This window comes from Pelophylax lessonae (assembly GCF_965119305.1).
Source record: "Pelophylax lessonae genome assembly, chromosome: 13".
Taxonomy (NCBI): domain Eukaryota; kingdom Metazoa; phylum Chordata; class Amphibia; order Anura; family Ranidae; genus Pelophylax; species Pelophylax lessonae.
The window spans coordinates 123,545,948-123,567,775 of record NC_138780.1 but is presented as its reverse complement, the minus strand read 5'-3'; the positions used below and the strand labels follow the sequence as shown (position 1 = coordinate 123,567,775).

The following is a 21,828-nucleotide window of genomic DNA, read 5'->3' as shown; positions in this document are numbered from 1 at the left end:
CAGATTTTTAATTGTTCCCCTAAAACTGGGGGGCCCCAGGTTTGGTATTGTCACAGCTGACTGCAGGTCTGTTGCATGGAGAACCGTGTACTTGATGAACTGGGAAAACTTGCACTCATTGGCTAACGAGAGGCTATGAGGATATTTCCAATATCTTTCCTGAGGATTGGTGACCAGAACTGGGCGGCATACTCAAGATGTGGCTGAACCAGTGTCTTATAAAGTAGTAGAATTATAGTTTTATCCTTTGAGTAAATACCCTTTTAATGCATGCTAGTAGTCTGCTGACTTTGTTTGCTACAGCTTGACATTGCATGCTATTACTGAGTCTGTCATCTACCCCGATCTCCAGATCCTTTTCCATCCTCTATTTCCTCAGAGGTTCTTCCCCTAGTGTGTAACATGCATATTTGTAACTCCCAAGTGCGTTACTTTACATTTTCCTACATTGAACCTCTTCTGCCATTTAACTGCCTACCCCTTTATGTTAATTAGGTCTTCTTGTAAAGTTGCGATATCCTGTTGTGAAGTTATTGCCCTACTTTAGTTTTGTATCATCAGCGAACACTGAGATTGAACAATTTATCTCGAACTCTATGTCATTTATAAACAAGTTATAAATAACTGGTCCCAGGACAGAGCCCTGGTGCACCCTATTCGCCACTGCTGATCATTCAGAATATATGCCAATAATCACTACTCTCTCGACACCCTCCTGCAACCAGTCTTCTATCCAAGTACATACCCTGTTATCAATGCCAAAATATCTTAATTTGTAATTTTATGGTTTGTTGGGTACTTTATCAAATAGTGGAGTACTGTTTTATGGTGTCAGGTAAGAATAATCTAATGTCTTGTACAATAAGTTTTTGAATTGGTCTTATTTAACCTTCTTTACCTTCATGTCTTTAGACCAAGGAGTGCATTGATATCTTGTATGTTGGTGAACGAGTCTTGTGTCTGCACTCGCGATGGAAAATCCTTTATGCAGGTCTAGCCAATGGAACAGTGGTCACTTTCTCCATCAAGGTATGTGAGCTGTTGTGTCGATTTTGAGACAGATTCTTTGAGTTTGTAATAAATGGTCTCATTAATTAAGGTAAGAATGGCCCTAATGTAGCTGCATGTAATTACGATGAAGATTTTTTTTTTTTTTAGCTTTTTATTGAAAAGTTTTTTTATTAGGGCATTAGTGCTTTTTTTATTTTCTCTATTGTTCATTGCCAGACGCAGTTTCATATATTTCTTGACCATTGGGTTATGCTGCCCCCTACAGGAGTAGAATACTAGGTAGGAAAAAGACTTACCACGCCTATGGGGCCGTCCCTGCAAGCGTACACCCACGCACTCTGCTATAGGCTCCAGTTTGTTTCTGCCTAGTTTAGGAGTACGGCCTAGTTCCCAGATGTATGTAAAGATAAATCTATGCGCTACCAGATGGAGAGAAGGAAACGGAAAAGAGGAGGTAACAAGGTAGAGTAATGGAGCACCAGAAATCTGCAGCTAATTTTGTAGTGTCACCACATACAACAATATAAAATAAGAAGTAAAAAATCAGCGCAGATACTCTAAAATCGGTGATCCATAAATATCTATATAAAAGTAGATACTAAAAAATAACTCGATGATACTTTAAAACATCAATCTTCAAACAATAAATGATAAAGGTGCTTAAGTGCCAAAGTGAACGTGCACAAACAGTAACAAATATTTAAATTGCTGAATCAATAGCACTTAAATGCTATTAAATTAGATATCCTGTGCAAGGTGAACGCTGAGACAGAATCAATAGTACAAGGTACTGATCCAAAATTCAGCCAGGAGAAAAGAAGAAAAAATATAAATGTGAAGTGCCCTATGAAGAGTGAAGCCATCCAACTCTTCAGTAATATACTAAAGTGAATCAATAGGACGTGACGAAAGTGATCATCATGAAGAAGTAAAGTGCGGAAAACAAGGAAAAAATATTGAAAATAATATAAGTGCCCTATGAAAGGTAAAACACTAAAACTCTTCAATGGCACAAAAAATTTGATTTATGATAAATATAAAAGTGAACAATATATCTACAAGTTGGATATATACACTATATTCAGTGTGAAGATGAAAGCTATGTAGTGATCCAAAAAAATTTTAATCGATCAATATTGGATATAAATGAATGGTGAAATAAAGTTCATATATGGTGAAGTGATCAGGCGCTTCCGGTGACTCCCAGTGCAGACTTTGGTGAGCTACAGATCCAGAAATAGGTGTAATGGCCGCTCACCTCCATTAACACTCATTAAGAGCCTTTCAGGTATCACACGTCAACCTGCAGATCTTAGGGAATATCTCCTTAACCAATCTGAAGATAGGCGTAGATTGCACGGGAAGAATCTGTCGTAGACACTTTTTTGTCTACGAAATTGTAAGTGTAACTTTTACTTTGATCGATTAAACTTTATTTGAACATACTACACTATGAGAACCCTTCATGACTTTCCCTGGTAAACGAGTGCCTTAAAGAGCTTTGCAGCAACCATCCTTTATCTGAGGCCACCATAGAAGATCTGGAGTGTGATATACACAGGGCATCCATATTTCAGAGGATATTATCAGAGGAGATATTCCCTAAGGTCTGCAGGTTGACGTGCGATACCTGAAACGCTCTTAATGAGCGTTAATAGAGGTGAGCGGCCATTACACCTATTTCTGGATCTGTAGCTCACAAAAGTCTGCACTGGGAGTCACCGGAAGCACCTGATCACTTCACCATATATGAACTTTTTTTGGATCAGTACCTTGTACTATTGATTCTGTCTCAGTGTTCACCTTGCACAGGATATCTATTTAAGTGCTGTTGATTCAGCAATTTACATGTTCACTTTGGCACTTAAGCACCTTTATCATTTATTGTTTGAAGATTGATGTTTTAAAGTATCGTCGAGTTATTTTTAAGTATCTACTATTTATATAGATATATATAAATACTTTATATAGATATTTATGGTTCATCGATTTTAGAGTATCTGCGCTGATTTTTTACTTCTTATTTTTTAGTTCCCAGATGGGACTTTGCTCTTAACTTGTCTTTTTTATTTTTATTTTAAAGGGAACCTTTGTTAAAAATTCAACTTTTTAGCTAGTTACGTTCCTGGGAGAACTGCAATCAACAGCTTGCCTGGGTTTCGGACTGACTATCCTAGATCCTTAAGGTCTCCCAGCCCGGCCAGCGAGCGTGTGCAAGTTATAGCGCAGCGCTAGATCTCGCCAAGACCAAGCCCTAATGGATGGGGACTGGGCTGCGAGTAAAACACCTCGCAGGGACGCACACGACCTGGTTTGGCCTGAGTCGCAGCATACCCCTTGGCCGTCAGCACCCCCAACTCGAGTGGAGAGGTAGTCTGTCTGGAGTGGCGCCCTTGCGGGATGGTCAGACCCCCGGGTTCCCTTCCATTCCCCCAGCCCCTCTAACAGTCACGGTGGTCTTTTGGCCCCAACCTACCCCCACACCCGACCCTCCCAGGATTAGGTAGGAGCTGGCCTGGCCACTTGCTCTAGTAAGGGGGGGTGGATGAGGTTGTTGCTGACCAGGCTGTCCTGCTCGCACACAGGGTTTTTGAGCACGTTTCCCACCCCCTGAGGATTAGTGACTGGGGCAGGGATGTTTTCTCTTACGTCCTCCGACAGTCGCCGCCACTTCATAATCTTCACTATTGGGGTAATTGACCTTTGCTCCGCAGGGGTAGCTAGGCAACAAGATTTGTTAATATCAAAGCTTTTAGCATATCACACCCCTAGGGGGTGGTCCCCTCAGTCAATACCTCCCTGCTTCCAGCATTCTCAACTCAGTTTTCAATTGCCTAGCTTAGGAGTGGCTGGCTGTTACTGTGCTGGGGCTTTCAGTCTCAGCCTTCTATTCTCTTTTTGATTTTATTTCAAGTATTTTTCTCTTTCTTTTACTTAGCTGTTTTTTTCTCAGCATTAGTTTAGTTTTCTTCGGATGAAGATGATCGTGCGGAGCTGGGTCTCGGTCTGGCCACCCTGGATTCCAGGGCTGAGAGCCAGGGGTTTCCCCAGCCTGCCATCGAGCGTTCAGCTCAGGTTTTCCTGGCATATTGAACGACCCATCCCTGCTCGCTGCAGGGATGCTGCCTGTGAGGTGGTTACCTCACCGGACGCCATTTGCGGTTTCGCACCGCAGTCCACTGCGTCCTGGCTGCGACACTCCCTGTCCTCAGTACAGCGGTTTTGTCGCTAGAGAAGGCTCCCCACGCCATCCGGACTGGTAAGTAAATTTCTATGTGGGGACCTGTCTGGGTGTCAGTCTGTGACTGTGTGACCCTGCATGTCTGTGTAAGTGCTGAGCTCCCTATCCGATTCCTGTGTGGAATAGCTGCCTTTCTGTGGGCTGCGGGGGGGGGGGGGGGGGGGCGTTGGGGGCTCTCCCGCTCTGTTGTGTGAGATGTATGGGGCAGACTGGGATCAGACATGCTATGCGGCGACCGCTGATGCGGCCCGCCATTTTTTCTTGGCAAACTGTGCTGAATGGCCCTGTGTGTTACAGCGCGGTGTTTTGGCGCCAAACGCCGCCATTTTGGCGGCGATCGCTCCTGCGAGCACATGTCGGTGCCATTTTCTTGTTGCCTTGATTCCCTCAGCCGAGCGGCCATGTTTGTGAAGCCTTCATAGGCTATATAGGGCGGTCAGTCATTGCATCACTTCCTTTTGCTCTGGAACAGCGATCAGTGGCAGCAGCCTGTGTGGTCTCTCCAGGTTTTTACCTTCCTTATCCTGTATTTCCTTGCTCAGTGCTCCTTATCCCTGCGGGGGTCGGTGCATGCAGTAGTGTGCAGTGGGCTGCGCTCGCCACGGTCTTAAAGGGGCAGTACTTTATTTCAGTTGATACTGGGGCATGGATTCTCAGGATTGCAAGTTTCCTCCCACCTTGGTGGGGGGCCAAGGGGCTGCTGCATCCCCCGAGGGGGCTGATCTGGCTGCTGTGGTGGCGAACTTGGCTTCTCAGGTGCAGATGCTGATGGCTGATCGATCCGCAAAACGGCCCAGGTTATCCATTTCCTCTGATTCAGAGGGCGATGGGGCTGCTATGGCTGGAGTGCCCTTCTCAGGGTCTCGTTCATCTCTGGACCTTATGGGGTCTGAGGGGGAGGCTGAGGTAGAAGGGGTTGATACTTCTCCCCCTGGCTCGCCTGAAGAGCTTGCACTCATGGATGAGTTGATTACTTCTATCAAGGAAACACTGCATCTGCAAGATGAACCGTGTCCTCCTGCTTTGATGTCCTCTTATGGGACGCAAAGGAAACGCAAAGCAGCGCAGGCTTTTCCCTGCCCTGCGGAATTTCAGCGCGCTGTTGATGAGCAATGGCGCAATTTAAAGAAGCATTTTACTGTGCCAAGTAAGTTCAAGCTGCGTTATCCATTTACACCCACCACTGATGAGCGTTGGTGTGTGCCGCCTCAGGTGGATCACGCGGTGGCAGTTTTGAATAAATCTACTGCGATTCCTGCTGAGGATACCCTGGTGTTCCGGGACCCTACGGACAGGAGATTGGAGTCTCTGGCCTGTCATTCTTATACGGTTGCTGGTTCTATGCTGAAGCCTATTTTTGCTTCCATTATTGCAGCCCAAGCTATTGCGGATTGGACGCAGGTGCTCAGGCGCACCCTGGTGGCTGACTCTGCTCCGCCGACAACGTTGGCTATGGTGGATCAAGTTCATCAGGGTGTCATGTATTTGTGCGATGCGGACTTGGATTTAGTCCCTTTGGCTGCATGCCTCTCCAGTGTCGCAGTGTTGAACCGTCGCCTGATATGGCTGAAATGTTGGTCGGTTGACCAATCTTCTCGCAAGACTTTAGCTAATTTACCCTACGCGGGATCTCGCCTTTTTGGCGAGTCTTTGGATACTCTGATAAAGGGAATTTCCGGGGGTAAGAGCACTCTCTTACCCCAAACTCACAAGAATAAGTTTGTTCGCGGTAAGAAGAATACCTCGTTCAGGCCCTCTCAGGGGTCCTTTCGTGCCTTTCGGTCACAATACAAGGGCAAGCCCTTCAAGGGCCAAGGCTCTCAGAAGAAGCCGTGGGCAGGTAAGCAGAAGTCCGGGCCCGCTGCCCATACCAATTCGGCCTGAAGGGGCGCCCTCACCCGGTTCTGGGGTGTGGGGACGTTTGCTCGGTTTTCTTCAACCCTGGCTGGCCCGCATTCGGGACAGGTGGGTTCAGGAAATCGTTCGATCTGGATACAAGATCGAGTTTCTCTCTCGGCCGGCGAGCAGATTTTTTCCCTCACATCTTCAGCTGTCTCCGGAGCGTTTGCAGGATCTGCACCTGGCGGTGCGGGATCTGCGGGCCCAGGGAGTGGTGGTTCCGGTGCCTCATCGGGACAGATTTCGGGGGTTCTACTCCAATCTGTTCACTGTGCCCAGAAAGGAGGGCAAAGTGCGTCCGATTCTGGACTTGAAAGCTCTGAACCGCTTTGTGCGGGTTCGCAAGTTCCGCATGGAATCCTTGCGCTCAGTGGTGGCTGCCCTGGTTCCGGGGGAATTCATGGCCTCCATCGATCTGAAGGATGCGTACCTTCACATCCCCATTTTCGAGGGTCACCAGAGGTACCTTCGATTCGCCATTGCGGAAGATCATTACCAATTCGTGGCGTTACCCTTCGGTCTCGCTTCAGCTCCGCAGGTTTTCACCAAGGTGCTTGCGCCGGTCCTGGCTTTATTGAGAGCCCAGGGCGTCTCTGTCTTGGGATATCTGGACGATATCTTGCTTCGGTCTGCGACCAGTCAAGGCCTGGTGAACGACCTGTCCACCACGTTGCAGACTCTGCAGGAGTTTGGTTGGACGATAAATTTTCCAAAATCAACCTTGTGTCCGTCGGTTCGTCTTCCCTACCTGGGGATGATCCTGGACTCTGCTCAAGCGAAGGTCTTCCTGCCGGAAGACAAGCTCCGGACACTTCAGGGCGAGGTCGGGTCCCTCAGGGACACTCAGTGCTCGTCCCTCCGGACATGTATGAGATGTCTGGGTCTAATGGTCTCGGCTTTCGAGGCGATTCCCTTCGCCCAGTTTCACACGCGGGGTCTTCAAGCGGAGATCTTGGCCAAGTGGGACGGGCGTCCACAATCTCTGGATCAGCGGCTTTCGTTGAGCCGCCACACCCGAAGGGGTCTTTTGTGGTGGCTCCAGTCCCCGGCGGTGTCGGGGGGCAAGTCCTTTCGTCCCTTGTCGTGGACGGTAATCACCACGGATGCCAGCCTGTCGGGCTGGGGTGGTGTTCTGGGCGTTCTCCCTTCCGATCAACATTCTGGAATTGCGAGCGATAAAACTTTGCCTTCTGCATTGGTCGGAACGGCTTCAGGGCCGTCCGGTTCGGGTTCAGACGGACAATGCCACAGCAGTGGCCTACATCAACCATCAAGGGGGCACCAGGAGTGCCAGTGCTGCTCAGGAAGTAAACCGCATTCTGTCATGGGCCGAGACGCACGTCCCGGCGATAACGGCTGTACACATTCCGGGGGTGGAGAACTGGCAGGCGGACTATCTGAGTCGCCAGACCCTGAACCAGGGGGAATGGTCCCTTCACCCGGATGTCTTCCAGATATTGTGCGCGAAGTGGGGTCTTCCAGATGTGGACCTGTTCGCGTCTCGTCTGAACAACAAGGTGGAAAGGTTCGTGACAAGGACGCGCGATCCTCGGGCAGACGCCTCAGACGCGTTGGTGGTGCCCTGGCATCAGTATCGTCTGATGTATGCCTTTCCACCGATTCAGCTGCTGTCCAGGCTGCTTCGCAGGCTGGCCTCGGAACCGCACGTGGTGATTCTGGTGGCACCGGACTGGCCTCGCCGGTCTTGGTACGCAGACCTCGTAAATCTGGCAGTCGACGCTCCGTGGCGTCTGCCGCTTCGGGACGACCTTCTGTCTCAAGGGCCGATCTTCCATCCTGCTTTACAGTCGCTGGCTTTAACGGCCTGGCTGTTGAAAGCCAGGTCCTGAAGGATAGGGGTCTCTCCCCTGAGGTCATTCCCACTTTGATCAAGGCTAGAAAAGCCTCTTCGGGAAAAATTTACTACCGTACTTGGAAAGCGTACTTTGCCTGGTGTGAGTCCAGGGGGTATTCTCCTCGCTCCTACTCGGTGTCGAGAGTGCTGGCTTTCCTCCAAACTGGAGTAGACCAGCGTTTGGCGCTGGCCACAATTAAGGGTCAGATTTCTGCGCTGGCCGTTCTTTTTCAGCGCCCAGTGGCGTCTAATTCATTGATTAGCACCTTTGTTCAGGGGGTGCGACATTTGGCCCCTCCTAGGAGGGAACCTTTGCCTCCATGGGACTTGAACTTGGTTCTGTCCGTGTTACAACAGGCTCCCTTTGAAAAGATCAGGGAGATCTCGTCTCTGTTGTCCAAGAAGGTTGCGTTTTTGGTGGCGATCACTTCGGCTCGCAGGGTGTCTGAGCTGGCGGCTTTGTCCTGCAGCTCTCCCTACTTGGTGATTCACTTGGATAAGGTGGTCTTGCGACCTAACCTTTCCCTGTGAAGGCGCACTCTATCAGATCTCTGAGTACGTCTTGGGCCTATCGTCATCAGGCTTCTGTGGCCCAGGTGTGTAAGGCGGCGACTTGGTCGTCCGTTCACACCTTCTCAAAATTTTACAAAGTGGATGTTCAGGCATCAGCAGATGCTTCCTTTGGCCGTAAAGTTCTTAGTGCGGCAGTGCCTTAGGGTCCCTTGTTTGGGGCCTTGGCTGTTGGGGTGTTTTTACCCCTGAGTTACTTGTTCTTCCTGGGTTGTTGCTCCTGTTGAGCACGTTTTCCTGTTGCCAGGTTGGTTCTCTTACTTTGGTAAGGTTCCTTTCTCTGATGTGGGTACTGCGTTGCTTTATGCGCGGCTGCGTTTTTTCCCACCCCTCATGTCTACACTGCTCTGGGACGTCCCCAATAGTGAAAATTATGAAGTGGCGGCGACTGTCGGAGGACGTAAGAGAAAACTGAATTTTTGTAAAATCTTACCGTAAAATTCCTTTCTCTGAGTCCTCCGACAGTCGCCGCCCCCGCCCCTCTTTTGGGGTTTGTTTATGTACTCTACTGCTATGCTACTGAAACTGAGTTGAGAATGCTGGAAGCAGGGAGGTATTGACTGAGGGGACCACCCCCTAGGGGTGTGATATGCTAAAAGCTTTGATATTAACAAATCTTGTTGCCTAGCTACTCCTGGGGAGCAAAGGTCAATTACCCCAATAGTGAAGATTATGAAGTGGCGGCGACTGTCGGAGGACTCGGAGAAAGGAATTTTACGGTAAGATTTTACAAAAATTCAGTTTTTTGGGCTCCCTGCGGCAGGTATAGGCTTGATAGGGGGCGGATGTTTCTTCATCCGAGGGTCTGTGCCTCACGCGGCCGGATCAAGCTGAAAATTGAGGCCACGGCTTGCGGCCTACTCGCAGCTATCCGGGTACCATGTCAAAGCTGTCTGAAATGCCTGACTGAGCTGTTCTGCGGACAAATCTCTGTCTGCATGAAAGGACACCCTCACCCGTATCTGGGGTGGGGGGAGGTCTCAGTTTCCTGTCCGGAACCATGGACCTCCTTGATTCTGGACAAATAGGCCCACGAGCTGCTCCGATCGGGTTACAAAATCGAATTCAGGTCCCGACCTTTAGACAGATTCTTCCCGTCCAATCTACGCCTATCTTCAGATCGGTTAAGGGATCTACGAGAGGCAGTACAAGATCTGCTGTCGCAAAGGGTGGTTGTGCCGATTCCCTCTCGGGAACGCTTTAATATTCAAACCTGTTTACTGTTCCCAGAAGAGTAGGGAAAGTGCGTCCAAATCTGGACCTCAGGGCTCTGAATTGCATTTGTGCGGGTACACCAAGGGAACTTTTTAGGCCTCTATCGATGTCGAGGACGCATATCTGCAAGAGCAGACTCGCATTCAGTCCGGTTGGGCGACTTGTCAATCACTGTACGGACTCTGTAAGACTCGGTAAGATTTAAAAAAAATCTGCTCTGGTCCCGTTTTCAGGGGTTTTACTCAAACCTGTTTACAGTTTCCTGGAAGGAAGGCAAGATAAGTCTAATTCTGGACCTCAAGGCACTAAACTTTGTGCATGTATAGAAGTTCTGAAAGGAGTCCATTCGCACGGTAGTGGCGTCTCCACATATGGAAATTTTCTCGCTTTTATCGACATCAAGAACGCCTACCTTCATATTCCAATATGTGACGGTCACCAGCGCTTCCTCTGCTTTGCCGTGGGCGAGGAGCATTATCAGTTTGTGGCGTTTACCTTTGGTCTCACCTCCACTCCTCGGGTCTTCACAAGTGTTGACCCGGTGCTAGCATTGTTGCGTCATCATGGGAACGCGATACTGGGGTACCTGGTAGATCTTTTTCTGCGAGCAGAATCTCTGACTGCTCCCATGGACACCTTGGAGATTGCTCTGTGATCTCTGAGGGAGTTGGATTGGATTCTGAACCTTCAGAAGTCTGCTCTGGTTCTGTATACAAAACTGGACTTTCTGGGTGGTTTCGGCCTCAGCCAGAGTGTTGCTTCCTCTGGAAAAACTCCAGAAATTGTAGGAGGCAATTCAGCTTCTGTTGGCCAGCAGAGGGTCATCCCTCTGGGCTTGCATGCCGGTGCTGGGCCTGATGGTGTCTACCTTCAGGGTGGTTCTGTTTGCACAGTTCCACATAAGATCTCTGCAAAAAGTGATTCTGATGACATGGGACAAGAATCCACAGTCTCTAGAGGTGGCGTTGTTCTCCGGCTCTTCAACAGGGAAATCCTTCTCCCCCTGTACTGGGCGGTTGTCACCACAAATGCCAGCCTGTCTGGGTGGGGAGAGGTCCTCGGCACAGCTTGTGCTCGGGGGGGTCTGGACTCGGGAAGAGTCTGGAACTCTGAGCAATTACAGTTTGTCTGGATTGTTGAGCAATCGTCTTCGGGAGTGGTCTGGTATGAATTAAATCGAACAATGCCATGGTCATGGTCTAAGTCAGTCACCATGGGGGCACAAGAAGTAGCTGACATTCTAAGGTGGGACGATTGTTCCAGCTCTCTGCTGTAAACATTCCATGGAAGGTGCAGAGGTTTGTGGCATGGTCTCAGGATCCTCTGGCCAGCGCTGCAGACGCATTTAGTGGCTCCTTGGCATCAGTATTGTCTGATTTATGCCTTTCCCCCTCTCAAACTTCTGCCAAGACACCTATGCAGAATCGAGGCAGCAAGGGATTCCGGTCTTTCTAGTTGCTCCAGACTGGCCTCGCTGGTCTTGATATGCCGATCTGGTACAGCTGGTCGCCGATGTTCCTTGGAGACTTCCTCTCAGGCAAGATCTGCTGTCCCAAGGGCCAATCTTCCATCCTGCTTTACAGCCACTGGTTTTCACGGCTTGTCTGTTGAAAGCCAGGTGCTGAAGGGATAGAGGTTTGTCTGAATCGTTGATTCCTACACTAAGGATTAAAAATCTACCCCTAGGAAGGCGTACTTTGTGTGCTATGAGTCTTTTGGGATTCTCCCTTGCTCCTTTTTCGGTGACTCAGATCTTGACATTCCTCCAACGGGGGGGGGGGGGGGGGGGGGGGGGTTGATCAGTGTCTGGCCTTGAGTACCATCAAGGGCCATGTTTCGTTCATTAGCCACACATTGCTTGGTGCGTACCTTTATCCAGGGAGCCTTGACACTTTGTTCCTCCAGTGCGATCTCCATTACTGCGGTGGGTCCTCCAAATTGGTGTTGTCAGTTATCCAGGAATCTCCCTTCGAAAATATCAGGTGGTTCCCTTGCTTATGTTGTCCCAGAAGGTGGGCTTTTTGGTGGCTATTACTTCTTCGTGCAGGGTGTCGGAGCTGGCAGCGTTGTCTTGTCGTTCACTTAACCTGTTGGTTTACAGAGCTAAGGTGGTTCTTCATCCCTGTCCGTTGTTCCTTCCAAAGGTCGTTCCTTCCATTTGAATGAAGACATTGTGTTGCCTTCCCTATGTCTCAGGCCTAAACATCCTAGGGAAATTGCTCTGCATTCCCTGAATGTGGTTTAGGCAATCAGGGTGTACCTGGCAGCTACAGACAGGGTCTTTTAAGGAAGTCAGACTCACTGTTTGTACTCAGGGTTGGACCTCAAAGTGTTGGCCGCTTCTGCTGCGACCTTTTCCGGATGGATTAGAGTGAGGCTCAAACTGGCAGCCCTCCAGCTGTTGCAGAACTACAAGTCCCATCAGGCCTCTGCCTGTGGCAGTCATGCTTGTAACTATCAGCCTTGCAATGCATTATGGGACATGTAGTTCCTCAACAGCTGGAGGGCCGCCAGTTTGACACCTGTGGATTAGGCAGACAGTGATTCAGGCCTATTCAATTAGGGGTCAGGTTCCTCCTTTCCCTGTTAAGGCACATTCTACTAGGGCGCTTATTGCCTCCAGGGCCTTCTACTAGGGTGCTTATTGCCTCCAGGGCCTTCCATCATCAGGCATCAGTAATGCAGGTTTGCAAGGAGGCCATCTGTGCACACGTTTACAACGTGTGCACAGACAATGTCCACTCAAAGGACATTCACAGAGTTGTCCCATAGCCACTCCTTTGTTATCTTGGCTACTTGACCCATGTACTTAGGGTCGTCATCTTGTTGGAGGTTGAACCTTTGCCCCAGTCTGAGGTCCAGAGCGCTCTGGAGCAGGTTTTCATCAAGGATTTCTCTGTACATTGCTGCATTTATCTTTTCCTCAGTCCTGACTAGTCTCCCAGTTTCTGCCGCTGAAAAAACATCCACCACGCCACCACCATGCTTCACTGTAGGGATGGTATTAGCCAGATTCAGGCAAAGAGTTTAATCTTTGTTTCATCAGACCAGAGAATTTTGTTTCTCATGGTCTGAGAGTCCTTCAGCTACCTTTTGGCAAACTCTAGGTGGGCTGTCATGTGCCTTATACTAAGGAGTGGCTTCCATCTGGCCAATCTACCATACAGGCCTGATTGGTGAGTGCTGCAGAGATGGTTTTTCTGTATCCTTGCCCAGATCCGTGCCTCTATACAATCCTGTCTCCGAAGGTCATGCTCTAACATGCACTGTTAACTGTGGGACCTTATATAGACAGGTGTGTGCATTTCCAAACCATGTCCAATCAACTGAATTTACCACAGGTGGACTCCAATCAAGTTGTAGAAACATCTCAAGAATGAACAGTGGAAACAGGATGCATCTGAGCTCAATTTTGAGTGTCATGGCAAAGGCTGTGAATACTTATGTACATGTGATTTTTATTTTTTTTATTTTTAATACATTTGCAAAGATTTCAAACAAACTTCTTTCACATTGTCATTATGGGGTATTGTTTGTAGAATTTTGAGGAAAATAATGAATTTAATCCATTTTGGAATAGGGCTTTAACTACTTTCCGTATGTGAATACTTATGTACATGTGATTTTTATTTTTTTTATTTTTAATGCATTTGCAAAGATTTCAAACAAACTTCTTTCACATTGTCATTATGGGGTATTGTTTGTAGAATTTTGAGGAAAATAATGAATTTAATCCATTTTGGAATAGGGCTTTAACTACTTTCCGTATGCACTGTAAATTAAGTATATAGTTCATTGCAAAGTTTAAGTTTGCATTTTTAAAAATGCTTAGAATTTTTGAATGTATGCAGTTATCTTATTTAAAATTTGTCATTTCTTATTTTTGTTAGAGCAACACACGGCTAGATGTGTTTGAGTGTCATGGGCCCCGGGCAGTTAGCTGCTTGGCAACAGCACAAGAAGGCGCCCGGAGGCTACTGCTAGTTGGGTCATACGATTGCACCATCAGTGTTCGAGATGCCCGTAATGGCCTTTTGCTGCGCACCCTAGAGGGGCATTCAAAAACCGTCCTCTGCATGAAGGTGAGAAAAAAAAAAAACTTCATTGTGTTTTAGTACATATCACAGAAAAGCATTAAAGTATCATTTATAGCTTTCATAATTTTTAAGACAAAAACAAAGTGCTGGTCTTGACATGCCTATTTTAACCACTTCCCGCAAACCGACGTACCTGTACGTCTGCTTGAAGAAGTGGTTGTACAGTGGTGATGCCTGCAGGCATCACCCAGGTACCGTATTTTGGAGCCAGCGGTCGGCTTTCTGGAGAGATCAACCGATGTGGCTCAGAAGCCGATCAGTCATTATCCCAGCGAGTGGGAGGGGGCGAAGATTAGGTCCACCTTCCGCAGCTCTGCCTGGGTCTCCCGTCCCACCGGGAGATCCAAGCAACCAGCCGGCTTGTCCGCCGGCTGGTTGGAGTCCTGAACAAAGCCGGATTCGACTTGGATCGGGTCTCTGATCTAGTAACCCGAAAGTGACTTTACTTCCGGTTTACTCGGCTGCCAATGGTGTCGATTTTAAAAAACTGACCGTATTCGAAAATGCAGATTTCTGCACTTTGAAGTACAGTGGAGGGGTCTGGGGTCCCTCCATAAAAAGTACATGTCACTGCCTATTACTGTCACAAGGGATGTTTACATTCCATGTGACAGCAATGAAAGTGATCAGATTTTTTTTTCTTTTTAAAAACCGTGTTAAAAATAAAATAAATAGAAAAAAGCCCCTATGAGCTCGCTCATCAAAGAAAACACATTCGTAAGTCACACCTGCGAATAAAAACAGTGTTCAAATCACACATGTGAGGTATTGCCACGATCGTCAGAGGGAGAGCAATAATTCTAGCAAAAGACCTCCTTTGTAACCTTTAAAAACTTTTAAAGCGTCGCTTATGGAGATTTTTAAGTATTGTAGTCTGTCGCCATTCCACAAGTGTACACAATTTTAAAGCGTGACATATTGGGTATTTATTTACTCGGCGTGACATCATCTTTCACAGTATACAAAAGAATTGGGCTAATTTTACTGTTTTTTTTTTTAATTCAGTGAAGTGTTTTTTTTTTTTTTTGTTTCAAAAACATTGCGTTTCAAAGACCGCTGTGCAAAGACCACTGCGCAAATACAGCGTGACAAAAAAATATTGCAACAACCGCCTTTTATTCTCCAGAGTCTTTGCTTAAAAAAAATAAAAAAAAAAAATATATATATATATTTAGAGGGTGATGATCTTCCTTCATTATGTAATTTACTTTCTGTGTCTTTGCAACTTGTTTGCCTGCATTTGTAATTTGAAATGTTTTAGTATTTTCTTACTACAACAGATTTTCTTTATAGATCCATTCAGAGGCAAACTTTTAAGAAAACCTGCTGGCAAATCTTTAAAGAAACATGCTGGCAGGAACAGAGGCAGCAATTACTGACTTTTTCGGAAAATACCAATAGTTTATCATGCTGATCTATTTGCTTCAGTTCTTTAAATGACTGCTTCTGGCTTTTTCTAGATCTATGGCTGAGAATATATTAAAAACAGAAGATCAGTTTTTCAGTAAGGCAGCTAGTATTTTCAGAAGGAGGTTGACCATGGCAGTCTCCATGTTTTTACCATCCCGTGCTGGTCCATCATAGTTTTGACCTCCTAAATAATTTAAGGTGTTGTTGGTAGCATACTTGTCTTAACAGATTCCACTCTGCCTATTTTTCAATATCTCTTCCTAGCCCTGTCTTTGTATTTTTTCCCTGCACAGTCCAGAAACTGTTTAGCTTTGAAACCATATTTCTTTGCTGGTAGTACATAAGCTTCATATGATTTCTTACAGGTTGTCAATGATCTGGTATTTAGTGGATCAAGTGACCAGTCTGTCCATGCCCACAACATCCATGTAAGTATGTCAAGTCGTTTTTATATTTTCCAGTTGAGAGATGTTGCTGTCAAGCTGTTCTCAATGCGTCTCAAAGATTCTTCTTAAATAAACCTCCCATCTCTGCATTTGCACTTGTAGACTGCCTTTTCCGGTATAGTTGGTTTGTTGTGCATAGCCATGGAATTGGTGCAATCTAAGGGGTGGATGCTTGCTGATTCCCTTGGCAACAGCTGTCCCATTTCTTTACTCAATGTTCAACTTTTTTCTAAAATCTGAAGTAGCTCTTTACCGATTTTAATCATTTGTTTCTCTTGTAGACTGGGGAGCTGGTACGCATCTACAAAGGTCACAATCATGCTGTTACAGTAGTTAACATCTTGGGGCAGGTTATGGTGACAGCTTGCTTGGATAAATTTGTTCGTGTCTATGAACTACAGGTAAGATATTGTTTGCTTTGACTCACAGACTACAAAAACAATGACTTGTATAATCCAAACTTCATAAGGCTCTGTTCACATACTGGCGTATTGGATCGCGATACCGAATCATTGCAAATCGCGGGACGCCTGTGCGATTCCCATGACTTGCACTTGTACTTTTGTACTTTTTTTGGGTGACAGGCGTCCCACAATTCTGTGCGCAGTTTTACCGCGATTCATCAGACAACCATCGAGGCAAAATCATGCCGTGTTTGGGGTGCCATTGCAATTCTGGGGAATCGCACAGGCATCCTGCGATTTGTAATAAGTCGGTATCGCGGGCAGAATTGCGTCGATTCTACCCGCAAACCAAAAAGAAATCCACCATCAAGATAAATCCAAAGTGCACCAGTCACCATGTGAGAAAAAGAGGCCACTTGTAGATGTTTAGACCTCACAATACAAGAGGTCTAAAACTGCATTTAAATGATACAAGATCCCTCTGGGATGGGTGGATGGCTTCAATCTACTTAGCTTCTCAACCCGCAGTGCCTCAGATCACTCTCATAGAGGTAGCCAAAAGATGATATCCTAATTATTCACTAGATCCACTCTCACCATCAGCGGTACATACCCGGAAAAGATAAATCCCATAGTGAAGTGCTATATATATCAATTTATTCTAAAATCAAGAAAAATAGTTTACAATTTGTTTCCTTAGATCATTCTTTTCTGCACCTGGTTTAATTGGCCTTAATTCTGTATATGTACTAGACATGTTGCTCAAGCCCCAACTAACCTGAAAAATTTTCTTTTTTTGGGTTTAGGGTTTGGGAGTGCACAGGCACCCCGCGATTTGCAATAATTCGGGATCACGGGCAGAATTGTGGCGATTCTACCCTCAAACCAATACGCCAGTATGTGAACGAAGCCTAACCTAAAGAAAATGTACAGTGTTTTTGTATACGACTGCTTTGTTTATTACGGTCATAACTAGAACCTACCATTTTCTTTTTTACATTCTCATTTTGAGCCTGCAGATATAGCTTTTGGTCCGTTTTCACATTTCCCTGGCTATTAGATTACTTCTTGATGCAAAACCCCATAACCTGAGCAAAAATATACACACACATATTTATCCCTAATCAGAAAGCTTATTCTTGGGGTTCAGGCAAATCAATTATACCTCAAGGCAGAATCTGCTGAACTGTGTTATCAGTTGACGCCTGGTACTCTGGGAATCTTTAGCCATGTGTTAGAATTTTTTTTTTGAAACAAAGCTTTTCTATGAAGATGATAAAAAACCTCATCATAGAGGATAAGTGTTGCGCTGTCGCATAAAAAGGTTAAGGCCCCTTTCACACTTGTGCGACCTAAAAGTCGCGCGATTGTACCACATTTTTTTTGCAACGATTTTGTCTGGACTTAAAGCAATGCCTATGTCTATGGACCTCAAAATGCATCGACGTCGGACTAAAGTAGTGCAGTGAACTACTTTTGAAGTCGTTGTGACTTTGCAGTCCCAAGTCGCAGGACAAGTCGCACAAGTGTGAAAGGGGCCTAAATCAATAAAAAAAAGTCCAAGTGCTAACTAAAAAAAAATCCACCATGAAGGAAAATTCTTGATAAAATCCAAAGTGCACCAGCCACCATGTGAGGAAAAGAGGCCACTTACCAGATGTTTAGACCTCACAATACAAGAGGTCTAAAACTGCATTTAAATGATACAAGATCCCTCAGGGTTGGATGGATGGATGGCTTCAATCTTCTTAGCTTCTCAACCCGCAGTGCCTCAGATCACTCTCATAGAGGTAGTATGCCAAAAGAGGATCTCATAATTATTCACTAGATCCAATCTCACCATCAATGGTACATACTAAGAAAAGTATAATCCCAGTACTATATATATTAATTTATTCTAAAACCAAGAAAAATTGTTTACAAATAGAAGGCATCATACCCGCCAATTCTCCGGGCGGGTATGATGAGGTCATCACCATTCTTCGCCTGACGTACGTTTTGTCCTAACGTCCGTATGGAACATTTTTTTTCCTCTCAATTGGAGTTCAAAACTGATGACATGCGCGATTCAGAAGTGTTCCAATGGAAGGCAATGCGCCTGAAATTTGCCTGAAATTTGCATCTGAACCGCACCGCAGTGCTCAGAAATCGCACAGGACTCTTTTTCTGGAAATTGAGTGTGACACCCCTGCTGTAGATGGATGGGAATTGTTCCTTTTTGATTTTATGTGTTGCCTATTGTGTTAAATTTACTGCTGGATTACATGTGTACATTATGGAGCCAAATATTGTTCGGTTCAAAATATTTATATTTAACAGAAGTAATTTTTTTCTCTTTTTGTTAGTCACATGACCGCTTACAAGTTTACGGGGGATATTCAGACATGATCATGTGCATGTCAATTTACAAAAGCATGGTAAGTTGTAAATAGTTCACAAAATCACTGAAAGCAACTAAAGAGACCAGAGAACATTTCACAAGATCAGTTTTTAAACTTTTTTTTATTCTATAACCCTGGGTGTACAGAAAAGGTGGAGATGTTTACATCTATTTTGGGCAAAATAATATTTAAACCTAACAGCAGTAATGGTCAGGTTTTGAAATTTCTGTATATATCACAGCTTCATCACAGCAATAATACAGACTGTAAAAGTTATTAACATGCCCTGTAGTTTTCAGACAAACCGTATTTTTAAATATATGGATGTTTTTGTGTTGTTTTTGGAAGCGGTTTTAAAGCCCCTCCCTTTGTACCAACACCGCTTTACTTTTTGTGCTGTTATGCTTGGCCTTAGACCTCATGCACACAGATGTCTAGAGACTGCAGTTTATATAGCGTTAATAAGGTGAAAATTCTGGCGCACAGACAGTTGTATGCCCCTAAGTAACAATATCCTCCAAACAACTGTTTGATAAGTATATATAGTCCATTACTCCAAGTACATAATTGGTTAACAGTTAGGGGAGGCAGCCATCCTGGGAGTGTGTCCAAACTCTGTAAGATAGATAGAAACAAAAAAAAGAGGGAGAGGGAGGCGCTAAATGAGTGTAGTATTAGGGTATCAGCATTTATTGCACACAGTTTAAAAACACTTACAAGATGTATGAGATTATCACGCTCATAATGGTGTCATGGGTCCCGTGGCATCTGCCATCCTGCAGGCCCAGGGTAATTGGAGAAGAGATGTGGAAAGGCTGGGACGCAGAACAGGTCTAGAAAGTCCTACGCTGACCAGCGTGGACCACACGGGCGGAAGTGACACACATCTCTTCTCCAGTTACCTGGACGGCCGGTGAAGCCTGCAGGATGCCGGATGCCACGGGACCCTTGACACCATTATGAGGGTGATCTCTTATATCTTGTAAGTGTTTTTAAACTACCCTAATACTACACTCAGATGGCGCCTCCCCCTTTTTTTTTTTTTCTATCAGAGTATATAGCGTAAAATCCTTGGTACTTTCCTGCACCCAGGAAGCCCAGGTGCGGTGTACAGCTGCCCATACAATTGAAATTGTTGCATACGGCTTCTGTCATGTAAACACTGATGACTTCTGCATCGTGTCTGCATGCACATACGGTGTATTTCCCCTGGTGAAAGCACAGGGCATTTTACATTACAGCCTTCGTGTGCATGGATCCTTTATAATCACAGTAACATATTAGGTTGCAAGGGATTTGGTGTACAAAAATGTTATGAGGTGCTGAATAAATTTAATACATCTGTCTTAATCTTTGTTATAAATTGATTCTGAATATTGCTGTATACTATGCTTCTAGCAAACTTGCCATAAAATGGGGATTCCTTGTTCACATGTATTGCTTTAACTTCTTCCTGAATATGTCCCATTTTACTTGGAAGTGACTTTCAACTTCCCTGCCAATTTTCCTCCTATATGATGATGTTGATTACATCTTATGTTAACGTTATGAAATATAAGAGTGCAATCCCTTAATTATGTCTTTTAGATCTACACTGGTTGTTATGATGGTAGTGTCCAAGCTGTGCATCTGAACCTTATGCAAAATTACCGTTGCTGGGTAAGAACATTATATTAAGCATTCCTTAGATCATTCTTTTCTGCGCTTGGTTTATTTGCCCATAATTCTGTATGTACGGTACATGTTGCTCAAGCCCCAACTAACCTGACAACTTTTCTTTTTTTAGAAGCTTCATTTAGATATTAGAATTTCTTGTTTTGCAGTATCACTCACCTATGCTTTTATTTGTGATCACTTTTTACCCCATACACTAATATAATTATTAGAGTTTTGTCAAAATTAACAGTATTGGGTAGCAGTCTCTTGTTACTGAATGATTTATAGAAATCCACACTCTGAGAAGTATCACCTGAAGAAACCCAGCTACTGCTAAACATGTATCCCCTCTACAAAAAGGTGACTATGTGATAAAAACAAAAAGTCCAGAGCTAGCCCAAAAATACTAGCTAATTAAAAATCCTGTGCAAAAAATTATACTACAAAAAGGTGAGTTGTGGTGCTGGTGTATGGCTAGCCACACCACAAATAATGCAAAATATCAAGGTACAAATTAGTAATAAACTATAAATTTAGTGCAACCGTGCCATAAAAAGTAATACATTGATTAATGAAAATGTACAGTCTTGGAATATGTCAACCATAAGAATGAGAATACATTTCAGCCTCAAGTGCAAATACTGCCACTGCAGTGACCACTGCAAACTTTAAAGAGAAGTATGGGTTTGGTTTTAAAAAAAAAAGTCATACCTACCTAGGTGTATGCAGCATCTACGCGATGCTGCATCCGTCCCCTGCTGTCTCTAAGGGTGAAAGCTAAGCAAACAAACACTGCTGATTTGCTCAGTTCTCAGAGCTATGTGAGCAGAGAGTTGGTTACAGACTGTCACTGGCCCTCTGCTCTGCCCCACTGGCTCTCTGCTTCATCCCGCTGTCTGCTGAAAACAGGTCGACAGCCAGACGAGCTTTGAAGTGCCCATCCCAATGACTTTAGTGAATATTCAGTTCCAAATCTTTACCTCCAATAATCAATATATTTCCTCCAAAGTGCCCTTAAGGATAGCTCACTCACCGAATAGTAATGACCCCATATAATAAATAAGCAGGTCCAAAGCGCTTGTTCATAAGTGTCCACTCGAGGCGATACCCACTCAGAGATCTTTGCTCCTCCTCCAAAAGATCATCCTCCGAAAGCCACGGGAGTACTCATCAACATAACTCCTCATAATATGTTTCAATCATAAGCGACTTAACAGTCTCTTGGTGTGTGTGTTTTTGTGAGATCATGTTTAAGGCTAAATGTCAAGCGACATCGAGTACCCAGACTTTAGGGATCCAGCAGGTGTAGGCTGCGGCCCGCAATATTTACACTCTGGCTGGTTCGGCACTGAGGCCAGTATTAACCATTGCCCTGGTTCGCAAACTGACCGAGTGGGCTAAGCCTTTACGCGGTGACCTGGAGAACAGCTTCCCCGTGCCTTTGCTGAGCTGGCGGACCACCTGGTCCAGGGGCTGCAGTTTATCTGTGATGCCTCTTTGGAAGCTGCTCTTGGCTCTCTGTTTCGGCAGTGGTCCTTCGGCGTGTTTTTTGGCTTAAATGCTGGTCTGCAGACCAGACTTCTAAAAAGGCCTTGACTGATCTCCCCTTTCAAGGGGATGGCCTGTTTGGGGCTACCCTGGAT

The 21,828-nt window shown here is 45.5% G+C and overlaps 1 protein-coding gene across 1 annotated transcript in view; it reads left to right on the top strand.

Annotated features, from left to right (window-relative positions):
- ZNF106 (zinc finger protein 106) overlaps positions 1–21,828 on the top strand; it is a 110,085-nt gene that overhangs the window by 70,819 nt on the left and 17,438 nt on the right. Inside the window, exons 14-19 of the mRNA XM_082275520.1 lie at positions 913–1,029; positions 13,682–13,873; positions 15,664–15,726; positions 16,026–16,145; positions 18,494–18,565; positions 20,117–20,188. Coding sequence (XP_082131646.1) covers positions 913–1,029; positions 13,682–13,873; positions 15,664–15,726; positions 16,026–16,145; positions 18,494–18,565; positions 20,117–20,188 — 636 coding nt within the window. The remainder of the gene's footprint in view (positions 1–912; positions 1,030–13,681; positions 13,874–15,663; positions 15,727–16,025; positions 16,146–18,493; positions 18,566–20,116; positions 20,189–21,828) is intronic.